Source organism: Passer domesticus, chromosome 3 (genome assembly GCF_036417665.1).
Source record: "Passer domesticus isolate bPasDom1 chromosome 3, bPasDom1.hap1, whole genome shotgun sequence".
NCBI classification, from domain to species: Eukaryota; Metazoa; Chordata; class Aves; order Passeriformes; family Passeridae; genus Passer; species Passer domesticus.
Window position 1 is genome coordinate 2,931,229 of NC_087476.1, and position 20,260 is coordinate 2,951,488.

Genomic DNA, 20,260 nt, shown 5'->3' on the forward strand with positions numbered 1-20,260 from the left:
TTCCTCTCAGTTGGCTGTAATCAAAGTGTCATTTTGTCATTATTGATCCTTATTAGTGCCTGGAAGTGCTGTGGTTGAAAGTGCTGCTTCCTGAGCCCAAATTTACAGTCAATAAATAAAATTTTCCTCATCTTCACTTCTTAATGAGAATTTTCTCTTACACTTCCCTTATCTTTTCATGAATTTATTTTAGTGAAATTCATATAAAACATCTGGACTGGATGAAGAGGGAGGAGAGGAGAAGATGGGACTCCTGTAACCTCTCTCCAGCCTCATCTTTTTTATTTTGTTCCTTTTTCACTCCCCAGTAAGTTGTTGTTGACCTGTGGCATCTTGGAATCTGTCAGTCCCTCTGTTAACCCCCCTCTTTTTAGGAAATTGGGATAACTTTCCACCTCTGCCTTTTTAATGCTCCCTTTTCTCTTTGATGTCACTCCCTGCAGTGGTGAAATCAATGATCTGTTTGTGTCCTGGTGATTTATTTTTGTGCCTTCACATCTCCCCTTACAGAGTTCATTTACTACTGGTGAGCTCCAGTCCAGAACCTTCCATCAGAGATGCTGGAATGGTTTTCCCAGAGAAGCTGTGGCTGTCCCTGGATCCCTGGAAGTGTCCAAGGCCAGGTTGGACAGGGCTTGGAGCAGCCTGGGACAGTGGAAGGTGTCCCTGTCCATGTCAGGGGATGGAACAGGATGAGCTTTAAGGTCCCTTCCACTCCAAACCATTCTGTGATTCTGTGACTGGATAAATCTCATAGTTTAAATTTACAGATCTTCTTTTCTTGCTGTTCAGTTGATTTGGATTTATTTTTTGAGGAAACAAACGAAACAGTCCCTTGTCTTTGTGTGAACATTCTCTCTATGTAATTGAACCAAGTTTCATTCCCAATCTTTGACGCCTAAGATAATATTTTAGTGATTTGCTGGAGTTCCAAAAAGTCAGATATGAAAGACTTTATCCGCCACTTTCTGCATGAAATACAACAAGGAAAGCAATTTAATTGCATTTTGATTCTCAGTTCACTGTCCGAGAATTTTATATAATTGTTTATTAGAGATTATTGTAATCTCTACTACAATAATTAAAAGATGAAAAGCAATAAAAGGAAATAATCCTGTTGCACAACAACGGGGCTGCCTGACTCTGTGTGTTTTCTTTTGCAGTTATTAACCAACAGAGATATTTTTCTAGTGAAAATCGTGTTTCAAAAATTGCATTACCAGCTAAACAATTTCAAAAGCTGCATTTAATAATATTGTAAAATAAAACTGTTTCCTATGGTTGACTGAATAATGCAGCTTCCTCAAATAGTACAACCCTTCACTAATTAACTGGGTGCTTTCATATCAGTAGCTGATTATTGCTTCTGGAAACAATCATTTAGCCACTGAGAGAGGAACAACACATCTTAATAAAGACATTTTTCCTTACAGATCAGCTCATTAAAAATTTTCTAGTGCGTGTCATCTGCAAGGCTGTAAAGTGGCTGTGACTGATCCTGTAAAATTCTGTGGGTTTCTGCCTGTAAAATGGGGATATAACAGAGGTGGCCAAATGGTCAGAGGATTGTTTTGATGAAAGGAATCTGTTAGAAATGTTGATATTAAAAATACCCTGTCTTTAACTGCTGTTGTGAACTTGAGATTGAATTGGAATGTTCCAGAAAAATACAATTACAGTGAAAGCATTTTTTGCTTTAACTCTGATTTTGATTTGATGAGACATAGTTCAATAAAATGAATGTTGAGCATTTGTTTTACTTAAACTAACGAGCCATCCTGAGTAGAGGAATCAAATGTAAAATTATCTGTATAATGACAAACAGCCTTCACACAAACCAGGCCATATTTTTTCCTGCATTTGGGAGCTCTACATTTTTATTTCAATATTTGGATATCCCTTTAATTGTGGGCATTCATCTAGAAGTGGGTTTTGTACTGTTACCCTGGTCAGCAGAACCATCTTAATCCTCTGTAAAGGTTTTGTTGACAGTTACGTAATTTTCATTCATTTGTATAAACAGCAGTGAGGAACAAATCTGTGAGTCACAAGCCCTGGACAGGCTGTGTCAGGCAAGCTTTAATTTAAAGAGCTGGGATTGAAAACTTGGTGTGAAGTTCATTACCAAGTGGTTTTATTTGGACACTTGATATTGCCTATAAATCTGTTTGTCCTGACAGAGGTGGCCCCTCAATCATCTCCTGAAATTTCTCTTTTCAGAAGGACAAATCATCTGGTAGGAACTCAGGCTGGAGGGACCTCAGGAGGTCTCAGGTCAAAGCAGGGTCAGACAGTCTCTCTGTACAAAGTGTTCCAGGGCTTCATCCTCAAATCCTCCGCCCTCAGATCCTCCCTGCCTCCACTTGGAACCTTCCCTCTCAATTTGTGGCAAGAGGAGACAGCCTCAAGTTGTGCCAGGGGAAGTTTAGGTTGGATATTGGCAAAGATTTCTTCATGGAAAGTGTTCAGCTGCCCTGGGCAGTGGTGGAGTCCCCATCCCTGGGGGGATTTAAGAGTTGTGTGGATGTGGCTCTTGGGGACAAGGATTTAAAGCAAGTGTATCAATTTGGGACATAAAGCAAGAAAAAGCTGAATTTTACCCAAGAGTTTTGGGACGTGGATGCTTTCAGTGGAGAAATCCAGTTTCCTGCTCCTTCCTTTGCCTAATAGGATTTTAAGTGATCATCCTCTGCTTTTATAAATATTCCCTTGATCAACAAGTAGTGAAGAAGCAGCAATTATTTGGGTAATGACTTTGACTTTTAATGGTTTGGATTTGATAATCTCAGATAATCTCAGAGGCTTTTTCAACGAAATGATTCTGTACTTGTGTGATTCTGTGGGCTCAGTGATGGCCTTGGCAGTGCTGGGATAGTGGTTGGACTCAATGATCTCAGAGGGCTTTTCTAACCTCAACAATTCCATGATTCTATGGTTACTCCAAACACTATCCAGCCTTGGACACTTCCAGGGATGAGGCAGCCTCAGTGCCAGGGTCTCACCACCCTCACAGAGAGGAATTCCTTCCCAATATCCCATCTAACCATATCTCTTTCAATTTGAAGCCGTCCCCCCTTGTCCTGCCACTCCAGGCTCTTGTAAAAATTCCCTCTCCATCTTTTTTTGTTGGCTCCCTTCAGGTGCTGAAAGGCCACAATCATTGGTCTGGGTGAGAAAGGGATCAGAGTTAATTTAACTTCCAAACCTCTTTGACTCCATGGAATAACTCCTGGTTTTCAGGGTGGGAGCAGAGCCTGTGTTGCGTGGAGATGAATTGGTGCCATTTGCTTCCAGTGGTGTCTCTTAGATCAGGAATAAATTCCTAATGCTTAGATCAGGAATAAATTCCTGCTCTCACATCCCTCATCAAGCATGACAGCTTTCATGTAAGCTGTGCAACACCTTACAAAGCTTTGTAAGCTGTGCAACACCTTACAAATATGGTCTACCTTCGATGATATCAATTTTATGTTATTTTATTTGAGTGTTTCTCAGTAAACCCAGCCATGGGGAGGAGTTCCAGCTGCAGCATCTCCTCTCCTTATTTTCTGTGCCTTTGTCAGCTCCTGTGCTCCTCATTTTGTGCCTCCACTGAGTCATCAGCACTGGTCTAATGGACTGGAACAGCCCAAGGTGGATGGTAATTACTTACTGAGTTGCTGATAGCCCAGATGAGAATAGGACTTATTAGATCAGGAATAATGAAAAGCTGTGTTTAATGCAGAAAACTTAAGAGTCTGAAAGACAAGTGTCTCAATTTATATATCTATTTTTTATGTATGAAAGGAATTAAAATAGCGGTATAGGAACGTTTAAAATTACTTACATGAATGATGTTGTTCCGAATTGTTGCAGAATTCCAGGTTTTGGGCAGGTTTTGGGCAGAGATATTTTTAAACCTTTTTATCTGCCATTGTTGGGGAGGTTTAAGGGAACAAAACCTGTATAAAGTGACCAGTGGTATGTTAAATTTTCTTTTTTTTCCCTTCAGATAAATACGATGTTTGCTTTTTCTTCTGCTCTTTAAACTTTCAAGTATCATTGCAGGCGTAGACCTGGCTTCCTTTATTATCCCTCAAAGTAATTTTCTCGTTCATCATAATGAAAAGTCCTTTATTAAAAGTTCTGCTGCTGCATTGTTAAATAAAATAACAATAATAACAATAATTATTTGATTTAACTGACACATCGAGCTGGAAACATGGTGCTCCACTCTGCAGGATAATGTAGAACATTAATGGAGACATGACCCTGAGCTCAGAAAGAATCTTGAGATTGCAAAGATTCAGAAAAATAGGGAAGATTAGAAGGATGCTTTGTGTTTTGCTGTAGAGCGTGGTTTGGAGACTGTGTTTCTGTGATCTTTTCCTGAAATATGAAATATGTTTTTGAACATCAGTGTCACAAAAAGCTCAGGCTGATTATTTCAGAAACAAAGAGCCTGTCATTCTCCTCAAGTTCCCATTTTTATGGTGCTATTCTAACCCTTCACAATAAAGGCTTCCAGAATCCCACGGCTGCAGTAAATAAAATTTGAAGTGGTTTTCCTGAAAGAGAATTGAATACTTTTTCATTTGGAAGAGAAACTTTGCCTTCAAGTAAGCAAAGAGTTGCAATGTCTTGGATCAACCTGGGATAGGGGAAGGTGTCCCTGCCTGTGGCAAAGGTGGAATGGGATGAGCTTTAGGATCCCTTGTAATTTCTGACTCAAAACTGTTTTTTAATTTATATTACCCTACCTGATAGACCATCACCCCTGTCTCCATATATTTATATTGAATGCACAATTTTGGTTGCCAATTTTCAAATACCAGGGAAAGTTCAGCAGTAACTTAATAAAGACAGCAATTATATTTTCATTATTCCCTCACCGCTTGTTAAATTGGGTTTGGAGTGTTTTATGGATCTAGAGCAATAAACATTATCTTACTTTGAGAGGTATTATAAAGTGTTGAGAAAAACATAATTATTGCTATTGGAAATGTTTTAATGTGAGAAGGTCAGAGAAACTTAATTATAAGTTTTTTTTCACCAATTAACTGGGTAATTTTTGAGCTCTGGTAATGTCATTTAGAACCTTTCTTCTGTGGGCATCACCCCTGAATCTTTGATAGTCAGGAGCAGGCAAAACTTGCTGTCTGAATTTTGGCAGCAGCTCAACCCTATTCCATCTCCATTGGTACAAAGATAAAGATTCCTCCTCTTTCCAAAATACGTTTAAATTCAAAAATAGCACAAATTCAGAACCATAACTTCCAGGCTCAGATCTTTCTGTGAATTGCACGCCATAAAATCTGGCACCTGGATAATTTGTGAGAAGTCGTAGCTTACAAAGAAACTTGAACCTCATCATGAGGAAGGTTCTCTTGGTTATGTGATTAAATGTGCACCAACCCTGTTAAAATCCAATTATTTTCCTTGAACACCAGTTGAAACGATACCCCAGGAGCCAGTTTTTGGGAAGATCCTACAACATGAAGTGGTGAGCTCTCAGGAAAAGCTGCCATCAGTTCAATGGGAGCTGTTGAATCACTGTGGAAAAGCGTCCTTGATTCTGTAGCACCAGAAGCTGCAGCTGAGGCAAGAAAAATCAGTGCAAAATTGGAGTCACATTTGTGACTCTGTTTCAGCAACAGAAGGGTAAAAACGTTGTAGAACTGTTGTGGTTTTCTGTTAAATAGGCTTTAAAAACTCAGGGCACTTTGTTATGTTTATTCCCGGTAAATCAAAACACATTAAAGGACTAAAACCATCATTAGTTTTGTCATTTTAGGAAGGAAAAAATTGTTAAAAACTCCTTCATCTCTTTTGTGTCCCAAAAAACTGCTTTGGCTGGCATGGAACCACAAGCATTAGCTCAGTTTGTCAGTAATTTCAGTGTATGATGGATCTGAAGATTTAAATTCTGTTATTATGATTGTTCAGAGCAAAACAAGACTGGGAAGAACGTGCAACTTCTAAACAAGGCACTTTATTATTTCAACGTTTATTTGTTAATAAAAGGAGGAAGCTTTTAGAAAAAACTGAATGAGCTGTGGATTTGGGTACAAGTACTTTGTATTTCTTGATTGAGAGAAAGGTTGGATTTCTATTGTGTAAGAAAAGTGGATTCACTGTTACTTATGGAATTTTATTTATAAAAGAATAAATTTTGGGGTTCAGCTAACACATAATAACACAGTCAGCCCTTACTGGGCTTGATGGGGTTGTTTTCTTCCTCAGAGGAGTGAAATTCGTTGTAAATACAGGATCCCTTGGAAAATTGAAATGAAATTAGGTGCTGCATTGGAGATGACAAATCACTTCGTACAAATAATAAAAAATGTTGGCTTCATTTGGCCAGTCTCACCCCAGGCCAGTCACCCCTGGCTGCATCACATCACAACAGGATAAATGTCCTCAAGGAATGATTGGAATATTTTAGCTGATGGCTTTAGGATGAGATGAATCATGTTTAGAATTTCCAGCCTACAACACTCCATGCTTTATTTGTTTATCTATCTTGCCATAACAGGTTGAAATGTTAATTTTGATGATTTTCAGAATAAATTCTCATTTTCAGCTGAAATCCGCTGCGATTTGTGGGGCTATTCATAGAAATGAGCATAAAGAAGCTAATTTTAGCATGAGGGAGCTAAAATCAACCATGTTTCTTGCTCCACAGCCAATGGAGACACAGAGAGTGGGAGAAAACCTTGTTCAGAAGGAAGTTCAAAGCTGAAACCTGATTTTAGATTGTCTGAATTGCTCTCTGCTCATGTCTCCAAGGCTGGCAGAGCTCAAGGAGTGTTTGGGCATCAGGCACAGGGTGGGATTGTTGGGGTGTCCTGGGCAGAGCCAGGAGCTGGAATTCATGATCCTTTCCCTCTCAGGATATTCTCTGGATCCAATTCCATGATTCTGTCATTCAGTACCAAACCCTGGCTCCCTCTGAGAACTGGTGTCACTTACTGAGGTTTGCTGAGCAGCAAACTCATCCTCCTTCATTTCAAACCCTCTTTTCCATCCCATCCTAAATCACTCATAGATTTGGGAAGGTACAAAATGGGAACTGGGAGTTTACTGTGAGCCATCCCTTCAGGATGGATCCTGTAGGTGCAGTTTTGTAGTGGTCAGTTGTTGATTTGGTTTTTGATGGTCACAGCTTCAGTAAAGAAACAGAGTTTGAACCTTAAATTTTGGAGTGATTTCTTTGGCTTAAGGTAAAAGTGAAAAATGTGTTACTTATGATATATTTTATTTTGCAGTTATCGTCACTGAGAAATAGAATATCAGCCTTAAATTGTGTTAGCTGCTCATGATGAAGTCAGAACAATTTTTTGGAACTGGGGTAATTACTGCACATTTCACTTCAGAAATGTTTTTTATTGGAATCCCTTCCCCATCCACTCCACATCATAACACAGTCAGCCCTTACCAGGTTTGATGAGGTTGTTTTCTTTCTCAGAGGAGTGAAATTCATTGGCTATTGGATTCCTTGTAAAATTAAAGTGAAATTGGATGCTACATTGGCAATAATGAATTATTTCTTTAACAAATGTTGTGTTCATTTGGCCAATCCTCCCCCAGACCAGGCACCACTGGTCTGGTACATACATTGGCTCTGCTGGACATGGTGAAAGGCTCTGGAATCTTCATGAAATTGTGGAATAATAGAATGGTTTGGGTTGGAAGGGACCTTAAAGATCATCTGTGTGACAAAACCTGGCTAAACAAGACCAAATCAGTGCTTGGTAACACCATTCTCACCTTCATTTTGCCATCAGCTTCTGAGCTGCTTCAGGCGGTAAAATCACAATTCCCTTTTTCTCAACAAAGCCCAACTTGGCTCTCCCGGTTTCCCTTTGCTCTGCAGAGGGGGGAAATCACCAGGAAAAAGGCTGGAGCAGATTGGGAGGCTCAGCTGAGCATTGGGGCTGGTCATTTATCACTGTCAGCGGGGCCAGGGGGGACGAGGCACTGGAGCGTTCGCGCTCATCCGTGGAGTGACAGCTGACGGGAGCCTGGCGCAACCTCCAGGCAGATAATCTGCCATGGAGTGGGAATGTGTGCGAGGGAGATACTCTATCACCAGGCACACACCGCTCCCGACGGCTCCACGAGGCAAAAAGGAACAGCAGCAGGGCTTTAAGGGACGGTGGGAATTGGGATGTGCCGCTAAAACGGGGCTGGGCGTCGCTGCCGCGGATTTGTGGATTCTTAAATGCAGGTGGATGGAGCGGTGGGGATGTGTGGGGAGGGAATGATAATGGGATGGCAGCGTTCTGATGGAAAGGGCTGGGTGTTTCACATCTCGGTTTAATTCTGCTACAAAGTCCATTCAAAAATGGGCAAACCCACCCTGGCTAATACAGGCCTCAGTGAATCTAAATATTTTAAAGAACCAGAAGAATGTCTTGTGATGTAAAACTGAAATTGCAGATGGAAAAATCTCATATGGGAAGGATAATACATATTTTCTGCAATGTTCAGCCGAAAAAAGTTTGAGGGAATTGGGATTGTTCAGCCTGGAAGAGAGAAGCTTCAGAGTGGCCTAATTGCAGCCCCTTCCAGTACCTGGAGGGAGCCTAAAAGAAAGGTGGGGATGGAATGTTTACAGGAGCATGGAGAAGGGCTTCTAACTGCCAGAGGGCAGGGATAGGTGGGATATTGGGAAGGAATTGTTCCCTGGGAGGGTGGGGAGGCCCTGGCACAGGGTGCCCAGAGAAGCTGAGGCTGCCCATGGATCCCTGGAAGTGTCCAAGGCCAGGTTGGACAGGGCTTGGATCAGTATGGGATAATGGAAGTTGTCCCTGCCCATGGCAGGAAGTGGAAGAGGAAGAACTTTAAGGTCCCTTCCAACCCAAACCACTTCATGATTCCATGAAATATTTCCTGTGGGTGCTAAGTTAGAGCAAGGCTCCCCAGCCAGTGTGAGAATATCCCGATTCCAAAAATTCTTGTTCTGCTACCTCATAAAAAGTTTTGCATCTTGAATTTGGTCAATCTGCAACTCAAAACTTATTGTTTTGATTTTGCTGTTATTTTTATTAACTGTGTCCCATTTTGCTTTTCATGACAAATCATATGCATTGCCTTAACTGGGGAACATTTTAATTGAGCACTGCTGGAGATTTTCCAATAAATTAACATTACATGTTTTTAACAGATGTCTGAAGTTGACATTGTTATTAGACATTGTAATTAATAGAAGTATTACCCAAATTAAAATCTCAGGGCCTCAGAAAAATTAAATTGTAGGTGACTGAGTGATGTTAACTCATTAATAGAGAGTGACTCTTGAATTCCCTCCACTGGGTTTTATTAGCCCAGTAAACACATTTTTCCAAGTAGCTGGAGAGGGAGTTGGACAGACCCTTTGGAATAAGGGCCTTATGAATCAAGACATGTTTTACCAATGATGTTGTGAGGTTCTTTAACTTGTCATTGTCTTACTGGCATAATCTGCCTCAAAGTACCTTTCTGGGATGTTGTGAAGTTTTAATATCATAGAATTGTAAAATCCTGGAAGAGTTCGGTTTGGAAAGGACTTTGAAGATGGTCCAGTTCCAATCTCCATATATGTAATTAAAGATTTGAAACAACACAGCTCTGCACTTTGTCTACAAATTCACAGCCAGCAACGAATTTCAAAGGGCTTTTCCCACTTTGAACATGAGTGTGAATGTCCAGCAAAAATTATCTTGAGTCTCATTTTGAGAAGCCATGGACATAAAAATCAATACCAACTCATCAGTGTTATGTACCACAAGGCTTAACTGCTGTCAGGGTGAGCCCTCAAAAAGGGAGAAGTCTTAATCAAAGTCACACTTATTTATGTAAATAATTACCTGTGAAAGGAAATTGTAAATAAACAATATGATTAAAGCAATTGGGAGGGGATTTTTTTAGTTCTGCATTGTTTTGCATTGCAGAAGCTTCCCCAGAATTTGGCATTTCTGGTGCTGATTCCCAAGTGAGGAGATGTTGAACTGAGCAGTGCCAGGAATTCAGCAGAGATCAGACCCCAACCCATGGTTTTCCAGAGTTTATAAAAGTTTATTTCTCTTATGAAGCTTCAGGCCTTCCCTCAGGTAATTCCTGGCCTCTGTAGACAGTTTTTTCCTCAAGAATTATGGGATGCAAACTCATATTCCATAACAGGAGAACAGAGTGTTCCTGGAGCTGCTTTGCCTCTCTCCGTGCTCCTTTATGGAATTCCTGCCCAGGGCTTTATGCTGCTTCCCATTTTTCACGGTGCACACACCATGTTCCAGATGAGCATCCAGGGCATGTTTTATTCATGTGCTTTTCACCCCTTGGTTGGGATCATTAATAAAGCTGCTAAATAAACCCAGGCTTAACAACCCTGCTCGCCACACCCCAGTGGACATCTCCTCCCGCTCCCTCATGCTCTGTTTATCACCATCCTTTGTTTGGATCTCTTGGTTTTCCAGCCTTTCTGTCGCCATTCTTACCCAAGCTGGTTAATATAAGGGTTTCAAGTGGGGTTTTGAGAGGTGTTGTCTGTAATTATGAAGTAAATCCAGTTGTATTTTGTCATCTTCATTCAGTTCCTGAGCTAATAAGAGGCTCCACGAAAAGCAGGAATGGCAGAGATGGCCTGGATAGTCTGTGGTAGGTGGATAACTCAGTGCCAGGCTCTGCTTCACCTTGAAGGCTCTTCTATCCTCTTTTCAATTTTATATTTTAGGAACCTGTGGACTTCCCATCCCTGGAAATGTCCAAGGCCAGGCTTGACAGGGCTTGGAGCAACCTGGGATAGTGGAAGGTGTCTGTATTTTTATTATTTTCTTTTGTGTTACCCCATCCAACCTGGCCATGGGCACTTCCAGGCATGGGGCAGCCACAGATTCTCTGGGAGATTAAAAAGAATAAGTTTTAAAAATGAGAACTGCTCATTGTGTTATGACAGAACTCCATGAACTAGGTTTTTGGGAAATGAAATGATGTCACAATCTATCTCTATATCTGTCTATATTATCTTTCTGATCTGGCAGCCCTTCTAGACAGGATTCTTACACAGTCTTAGATTCCTTTTGGTTGGTGTCATTAATTTCTTCTGCCATTGTTTCCTTTGCTATTTTGATCATGTATTTTACTGCTAACATTTGTTCTGGTTCATAACACATAATCTCCATCGGTGTCGAGGCAATATTTTAATAAATATTTGTGTACACACAAGTACATCTTGAACAGATCCTGAATCTCTGTGATATTACTGCAGGGTGGAATTCATCCAAGTTTGTCACTACTTTCCTTATAATCAGTGCTCAGAAAGTGACATTTTTAAGTATGATGGGTTTTATCCTGAAGAAAACAGTATGTCAAATGAATCACACAAGTGTCTCATTCTTTCCAGAGTACAGGAGGATTCAAGGCTAAGTACTCAGATATCCAGTGTGGAAGATGAAAGCCAAGTACAAGGGTTCAAGTTTAAGAATATTTAATTTAGCTTTAATTTTTGTACCTCAAACCTCCAAAATTTAACACCTACAGAGTTAGAGAGCAGATCAAGCAGAATGTGTGGTCACAATCAGGCTGTGATGGGTCACCTTTATCTGGGCCTCATGGACTCTGTGTGTGGGAAAATCCCATAATCTCACAGTCCCAGAATTGTTTGTGTTGGAAAAACCCTCAGAGATCACTGAGTTCAACCATTCCTGACTGCCAAGGCCACCACTGATCCATGTCCCCAAGTGTCACATCCATGGGGCTTTTAAATCCCTCCAGGGATGGGGAATCCACCCCTGTCCTGGCCAGCTGTGCCAAGGATGTACAGCCTTTTTCCAGGAAGGAATTGTTCCCAATATCCAACCTCCCCTGGTGCAACTTGAGGGTGTTTCCTCTTGTCTTGTTCCCTGGGAGCAGAGCCCGACCCTCCTGGCTGTCCCCTCCTGTCAGGAGCTGTGCAGAGCCACAAGGTCCCCCCTGAGCCTCCTTTTCTCCAGGCTGAGCCCCTTTCCCAGCTCCCTCAGCCCCTCCATGGTTTGTGCCCTTGTCTCCTCAACAGCAGGAAGTGTTACTGTACTTTCCAGGACACTTTAATTTATTCATACCCCAAATATATCCCTGATCCTCATATTTTACTCTCACACCCCACTCCTCTGTGCCAGCTGCTATGAATCCACTCCCCCAGGCCCCAGTACCTCTACCCCAGGGGATTGGGAATTTCACAATCACTATTTCTCCTCCTCTGCACCACCCTCTTTAAGATTTTTTTTCTTTTTCACTCCAAAACTTCATTTTTCTGTTGCCCCTGGTCCATTTCCTGGCAGGAGCTGCAGAACAAACCCAGTGTGTGATCTCTGGCCTTTGTTCATTAAGCAGCACCTCTGTTTTTTGAGGACCCAGTGTATTTGGAGGCTGAGCTGACACTCTGTGCTAGGACACATCACATTCTGTGCCATCAGTCAGTTCCTGTGTCCCAATCTGTTTGATGGCCTGGATGCAGAGAGCACAACGTGTCACATTGTGGGACATCATCTCCAGAATACATTTCCAAACTGGTTTCAGCTGCCACTCTTCTTTTCCTGAGCTGTTTTGATAAATAAACTTGCATATTTTTCAACAACACTTGTGATTATTACATTCCATTGAGTGACATCTGGGTTTTTTAAATAATAGCTAGGATCCCTCATGTGGGTCCAATAATTCAAATATTTCAAAAATTGTTGAATTGCTGTGACGTAGCCACCTCTCCTTTTCATTGGTCATGAGCTGACAGCTGATCTCTCCTGATGGAGGAAGGAACTGGAGAAGTGAGAGGTGAAAGAAACCCAGCAGATCCTGTTCACCATCTCTTTGCCAATGCTGAGGATCCAAAAGACTCATCAGAGGTGGAGACGTAAATGACCAGGATTGGGGATCAATGTCTTGTGCTGAAAATATCCTTTGGGAGACAAAGGGCTTTGAACTGTAACACTTGAGAGTTCATCTGAGATGACAGGAGGTTTTCTTATTGCACAGGAGCTTTTAGAACTGACAGTTCTGCTCGTTGAACTAGACCTGAAAAGAAAGAAGAGCTTCTGTTTCATCACCAGCTAGGAAGGATTTATGGATGAAGTTCTGCCATAAATTAAAAATCTCATCCCACTCAAGGAGAGCGGCTCTCTCCCTTGTGTGCCTCTCTTTAGTCCTTCAAGAGCCCCAGTGAATTTCTGATTTCCTGCTTCTCCCCCCCCTCCCCCCCGCCATTTTTTGTAGTTTTTGAAATCCTAGAATTTGAAATCCGAATTTCACCTTCAGGAACAAGATAAAATGGGGGGGTTGTCTTAGTTTAGGTTGGAAAAGGGGGCATTAATAGCTAATTCCTATTCTTTCAGAAGCACTTCCTGCAATCTTTCTCTTTAACAGCCAAACTTTCCCTCTGTATTTTGCAGACCATTGTACATTGTGAAATCACCCCAAAAGCATTTTCTGGTGTCCAGAAGAACTTGGGAGAGGGTATGGATATAAATAAAGTGAATGATTTCACTCTCTATTTGAATTAGTGAGGATTTGGAACAATCCCATTCTAGCACAATTTACCAAATCCTCATTTTTGGGATAATTTGGTACATGAGATGTCTGTGACTTCTCTTGTCACACACATCAGGTACCTTTTTAGAGAACTAAAACCTTCCTTTAGGGAAATATCTCTTGGGTTAGGAAACAGTGAAAAAATAAATGAACATCCTTAGCTTTAAAAAATCAGGCTTGAAGGTATTTAGGCCTGTAAATGAATGACCTATTTTATAGAAATACTGGCCAGTTGTGGCTTTCACAAGTGAAAAGTGAACAGAAATTCTGGAGCCCAGAAGTTCCTAGAATCAATTCATTTACTCAGGCACAAGCACAAACCAAGGTCAGATCCCTGTTTTCTAAAGCAAATGAATGAAATATAATTAAGTTATATTATGCCTTATATTCCACTTTTGGAGATAATAACCTGTGAGATCCTTTTATAACTCCTTAAAAAATTCTTATGTTCCCTGATCTATTTTTTCTCCCAGATTCCCAACCCTTCAGTAGCCCAAATTCTCCACCATGGTGATGTGATGGGAAATGTAGGAAAAATGTAAGAAAAGGCAAAAAAGAAAGGGGAAATGAATCCTTCAAGTAGCAGCTGATTTGCTTTGGGATGTTCCCATCCCTGCTTTTCCCTTTTCCTCCTCCTCTCCCCCGTTCCCATCGTGACTGTGCTTTAGGAGATGGAGGAGGCTCCTGGTAATTGGTTAATCAGCTATTTTCAATTCAATTCCTGGCTGTACTTACCATGGAAAATTAACAGTCCTTGCATATAAATATGACCCCCTACTCCTGGATTAATTTGATTATGCAAGAATCTCAGTTTTCATTTAAAAATAATAACTTTCTGGCTGCTCTGATGAAACAAGTTTGGATATGTAATCTAAATATTCCCTAATGGCTTAAAAAAAATCAAAAGACAAATATGGAGAACATATGAATCTCTTGTTAATAGAATTTAAATGTTCTCAAATCTTTGCTGTGATTGCTAGAGATTGAATATTTTGAGACCAGAAAATTCCTGATTTTTATTCACTGCTGGATCAGCATTCTCTGAAAGCCAAACCTTTTTAAAGCATCTTCATTTGGGTCCACAAAAAGAGAAGCGATGTTCATAAATGACTGGGGGTATCTTACCCCCGAGTTCTTTAAATTTCCCTGGGCTTGTAAACCTATGTCAGGCTAGTTTGAAAGGAAATATTTTTTACAGAACTTCCCCATTTGAACATATTTCATTGTTAAATTTATCTATCGTGGGTGTGATACCATCAATCCATGGAACAAGGAGGATAAACAAAACATATCCTAACAAATTAAAATGTGCCAGAGTACAGGTCTGGGCATTGGAACTCGATTGTCCATGCTGATAAATAGTTGGGATAGGATCAAACATGATTTCAGCTGGGCTAATTAACTCTTGGATAGTTTGTAGATAAGAACTTGTCTGTTTGAGTGGTTTAGAGGTACAGACTCATGGTGAGGGCAGCAGGGAGGGAGATGGTTCTACTTGGCCTCATGAGACCCCACCTGCAGAGCTGCATCCAGCCCTGATCCAACAGCAGGAGGACGTGGAGCTGCTGGAACAAGTCCAGAGGAATCCACAGAGATGCTCCAAGGGCTGGAGCCCCTCTGCTCTGGAGCCAGGCTGGCAGAGCTGGGGGTGTTCACCTGGAGAAGGGAAGGATCCAGGGAAAGCTCAGAGCCCCTTCCAGAGCCTAAAGGGGCTCCAGGAGAGCTGGAGAGGGACTGGGGACAAGGAATGGAGGGACAGGACACAGAGAATGGCTTCCCACTGACAGAGGGCAGGGATGGATGGGATATTGGGAAGGAATTCTTGGCTGTGAGGATGGGGATGCCCTGGCACAGGGTGCCCAGAGCAGCTGTGGCTGCTCCTGGGTCCTTGGAAGTGTCCAAGGCCAGGCTGGATGGGGCTTGGAGCAGCCTGGGACAGTGGAAGGTGTCCCTGCCCATGGCAGGGGGTTGGAATTTTTAGATGGTTAGATGGTCTTTAAGGTTCCTTCCCAAACCATTCCATGATTCTGTGATGATCCATGTGTGGACAAAAGTTCACCTGCAGTCAGTGACTGTAGCCAAGGGCTGTTGTGGGACCACGTTAGAAACTATCCAGTGACAGGTGCAAAAACTGAGCAATGCCTAAGAAATATTGAGGATCTGTTTATCAACTTTTGATTATCTTTCCATGTATTTTTGATCTGTGAAGGATTATTTCTGTTAAAATCAAGAGATTCTAAGGAGCACGGGGCAGACACTGCACCTGTCTGAGACAGACTTTGCCTGAAGCTGAAATTGAATGTCAAGTCCTCCAGGATCTGTGTTGCTTTCAGCTCCTACTGGTTCTGTTCAGCAGGGAGCAAAGTGTGTCACAGGAATCTCTCAGGCTTAGTTTGGAAAATTTAGAGTTTTGGCAGTTGGTGATGAAGCAGCATTTGGAAATTTTGAGAGACTGTTGCTCATGAATTACGTTTATGCAAATTTGGGCTGCGTGAATATCAATGAAATAAAAGTAAGAATTTATTCCTTTACTTTGCTTGGGAACCCTGAGGACCAAGAAGATTAAAAAAATGTGATATAGGAACTTCCTTGGAAGTTACACGCCAGCTTGGATAGGGCTTGGAGCAGCCTGGGATAGTGGAAGGTATCCCTGCCCATGGCAGGAGGTGGGACTGGATGAACTTTAAGATCCCTTCCAACCAAACTGTTCTGGGATTTGATGATCCATGTCCTTCTAATTCAGTTTTTCTGCACCCATTAATGGATTAACTCCATAAATTGACACGTGTTGGGTTGAATATGCTATTTTCAGCCCCAGGATGCTGCAGTGACCTCACAGCCCGTCCAGTGCTCATTGGAAATCTCTCCGTGGCTCTGTAACACCAGGTTTTATCCTACTTACTGCAATCCCTTGTCTCTGGAATGACAATGAGCTTGGAAAAGTAATTTATTCTTTCTGTTGGCAAGCTGCAGGGATAGTCCTGGTTTTTTTCCCCAATTCCATGGGGCCAAACTATTCCTGATTTTCTGGAGTTAGTCAATCCAACTTGTAGGTGAGAATTAAAATATTTTCATATGGAAAACTGTTCAGTAAAAAGCCCCAAACTGGGACATTCTTTACTTCTGCTTGGGGAGAGTTGTTGTTACTTATACATTGCTATTTAGGTATTGCTACTTTCTTCCTAAAGTTGAATGTGTATTTTGTTAAGGTCCTTTTAAATTTGGGCACTTTTTTTGGTTTATTTTTTACTATTTAATGCATCTGTGCAGGAAATACTGGAAAAAATAGTGAGCCAAAGTATGAATGACATGAAAATGAATCATTTTATCTGGCTGAGATCTTAGAAATTAAAGTATGAAGACATTGGGAGACAACTTGGGAACTCTGAAAATATTACTTTCATTCAAGCCCGTCTCACCTCTGAAAGTTTAATTTTAATTTTAATATATTGAAAGCCTGGCCATTTGAAATGATAACTGCTTCATACATCATGGATGTCACTCACTCTGTAAATGAAGGCAGCTATCAGGGCGAGGGCAGGGTTAGTTTATTTGATCTTACAAGATGTTCTGTAATTTTTCTGACTGTTCACTCCTCTCCCGTGGCTGTAGATCATGTTGGGAATACCAGCTACAACTAACGAGGTTGAAACCTTGGTCGTGTTACTCCCACTCTGGAGCTTCCCAACAATTTCCTTTCCAAAGCCTCTCTCCTGAGGCACAGGACAATCAATTTTCCTAAATGTCACCAATTGACTCGTGGCACCTCTTGCTCCACTTGCAGATAACCCTGATTTTCCCTTCTCACTGGCTGTTGGTAAATGTTGGATGCCAGCTGGGATTAGGAATGTGCCTCCCTGCTAATGAGAAATATTGTTTCCAGAGAATTCACAAGTGAGCCCACATTCCTTATCTGACCTGCTTTATTCCTCACCAGCACGAGGACTAAAGGAATTAAAATAATGCATGCATTGAGAAAACGTCTTGATTTTCTCACTGGGAAATATTTTGTGAACGGAAAGTTGTATTTTGCATTCAGGCAGTTTCATTGCTTGCCACCGTTGTTCAAAACGTGCCTTAGCAGCAAAACATGAATGTGGGGATGGCACTGAAAAGGTTTTGAACTACAAGAGGACAGGGATAGGTGGGATATTGGGAAGGAATTGTTTCTTGTGATGTTGGTGAGGCCCTGGCACCATCATCACAAGAAACTAAAGGAATTAAAGGACTAAAAGAATTAAAATAATGCATGCATTGAGAAAACATCTTGATTTTCTCCCTGGGAAATATTTTGTGAACGGAAAGTTGTATTTTGCATTCAGGCAGTTTCATTGCTTGCCACTGTTGTATAAAATGTGCCTTAGGAGCAAAAAATGAATGTGGGGATGGCACTGAAAAGGTTTTGAACTACAAGAGGACAGGGATAGGTGGGATATTGGGAAGGAATTGTTTCTTGTGATGTTGGTGAGGCCCTGGCACCATCATCACAAGAAACTAAAGGAATTAAAGGACTAAAAGAATTAAAATAATGCATGCATTGAGAAAACATCTTGATTTTCTCCCTGGGAAATATTTTGTGAACGGAAAGTTGTATTTTGCATTCAGGCAGTTTCATTGCTTGCCACTGTTGTATAAAATGTGCCTTAGGAGCAAAAAATGAATGTGGGGATGGCACTGAAAAGGTTTAGAGCTATAAGAAGGCAGGGTTGGATGGGATATTGGGAAGGAATTGTTCCTTGTGATGGTGGTGAGGCCCTGGCACAGGGTGCCCAGAGCAGCTGTGGCTGCCTCATGATCCCTGGATGTGTCCAATGCCAGGTTGGACAGGGCTTGGATCAACCTGGGATGGTGGAAAATGTCCCTGCCCATAGGAATTGTTCAGGTTTCAATGGATCTGCAAGAAATAAACAATTGATTTTATGCAAAGCAAATACTCTATCACATTTTAACTTTTTTTTTTTTTTTTTTTTTCCTTTCTAGATAAACATCATGTCAATGGGAACAGAATGGTTGAACCTTTCCCAGAGGGAACACAGATGGCTCTGTTTGGTAAGGCATCAGTTTGAAAATAAAAGCTCAAAACTCTGGTGCATTCCAGATTTCTTAATTTCAGCCTGACTTTGAGTTTCAGAACCTGGGCTGCTCCTGCCATTTTCAAATGACTGACACCAGCTAAAGCCACTGGGCATTTTGGAGATGTCCTTTATATGTCATTTCCATATAAAGAAATGCACTAAAAATATATTTTCTTAGTTATACAAACAGAAAATGTAAATGCTGTATTTTGTTCCCTAGAAATTCCAAAATAATAGCTTTTTAATGTATGATAATTTGTCTAAGATCATTCATTAATTTAAACAAAATTCTGAAGATGATCCATAATTCCCCACACTTTAAACCATGCAAGGCGCTCCAGCTGTTTGGGATCTCTTGGATTTGGAGGGTTGTTACCATTTACATTCCCCAAACCAAACCTGCTGGTTTCTCCCTGACCTTGTGAATAGTCCTGTGAAATTCCTGTTGGGAGCCATCAGGGCTGGAGAAGGGGCCAGCTGGAAAAGAGAATAAGTTTAATTTCTCTATATCTGTCTCTTTTCTATGAAAATGTCATTCTTTGAGCCCGTTTTGAAGACTTGAGAAGGTGTTTCTCCAGAGAAATTAATTACTACTGGAAGTAATAAATATTCTAAAATGGATCAAAATCACCCTTTTCCAACCAAGATATAGACTTTACCCAAATTGTCAGAGCTCTCTTTTTGGGATGTGACGATGTGCCTTAAGGCAAGACTTTGGGATTTATTAGGAAGAAAAAAGTGGATTTCTATGGCAATTATTATTAAAATTTATTGCTACAGAGAATGAAAAATATCCTATTGGTGTTTTGATACAACGAAAAATATCCTAATGGTGTTTTGAGTTGTTTACAAAGGATATATTTCTCTACTAACATGCGCAGGATGGTTCAAAGTGCCTTAGGAAATATATTATATTCTATTAAATGTTTCTCTGTCTGTGATGCTGAAGTAAATATTAAATCACTCCTTGATACACATTAATTTAATATTCCAAAAATGATCTTTTAGATTGATGATGGCAAAAAATCTTGGTGAGTGTCATCTTTCCTGTGGAATTAATGTTGGTGTAGTTTCATGGATGAAGAGGAGAAATGGTTTGTGGGTGTCACCCTTCAGTTTCCAACTTGATTTATTCAAGTTCTCTTCTGAGTTCCTCCAATCCAGTGTTGCCTTTCTGTCAGTGTCTCCTTCTCTGTGGATTTTGGGAACATAAACAAATGATTGGAGTGGTGGAATGAGTGATTGTTTCATAATTTTCTTTTGGAGCAATAGGAAAATGATTTTAACCTTTTAAGCTCCAAAGCTGAGATGGATTTAGAGATTCTTCTTTGAATTTCTTTACAGCAGAAAGGGTCAGAGGGTTCTGGTACAGTCTGATATTGACGCAGTCTGTGCTGTTTAGATATTTAAAAAAAAATTCCTTTTGGGTTTTTTAAAATTTTCTGTGTCACGGTCAGATCAGATTTCCAGTGTTTGTGATGGGTGTTGGTTCTATTGTTGTACATAATTTGTGAAAAATCACAGAAAGCAACAGAATTTAGTTGGAAAAGTGCAAAATCTTATTAAACAGCACACTTTGAAGCATTCCTGGGGAACTCTGTAACATTCCTATCAAGCCTGGGAACTTCCATTGTTTTTCAATTGCCCTAGATTTTCCACTAGGC

At 40.8% G+C, this 20,260-nt stretch overlaps 1 protein-coding gene across 1 annotated transcript in view; it reads left to right on the plus strand.

Annotated features, from left to right (window-relative positions):
- Window positions 1–20,260, plus strand: part of MSRA (methionine sulfoxide reductase A) — a 231,499-nt gene that overhangs the window by 65,138 nt on the left and 146,101 nt on the right. The window contains exon 2 of the mRNA XM_064411568.1: window positions 18,502–18,570. Within this exon, the coding sequence (XP_064267638.1) occupies window positions 18,502–18,570 (69 nt within the window). The remainder of the gene's footprint in view (window positions 1–18,501; window positions 18,571–20,260) is intronic.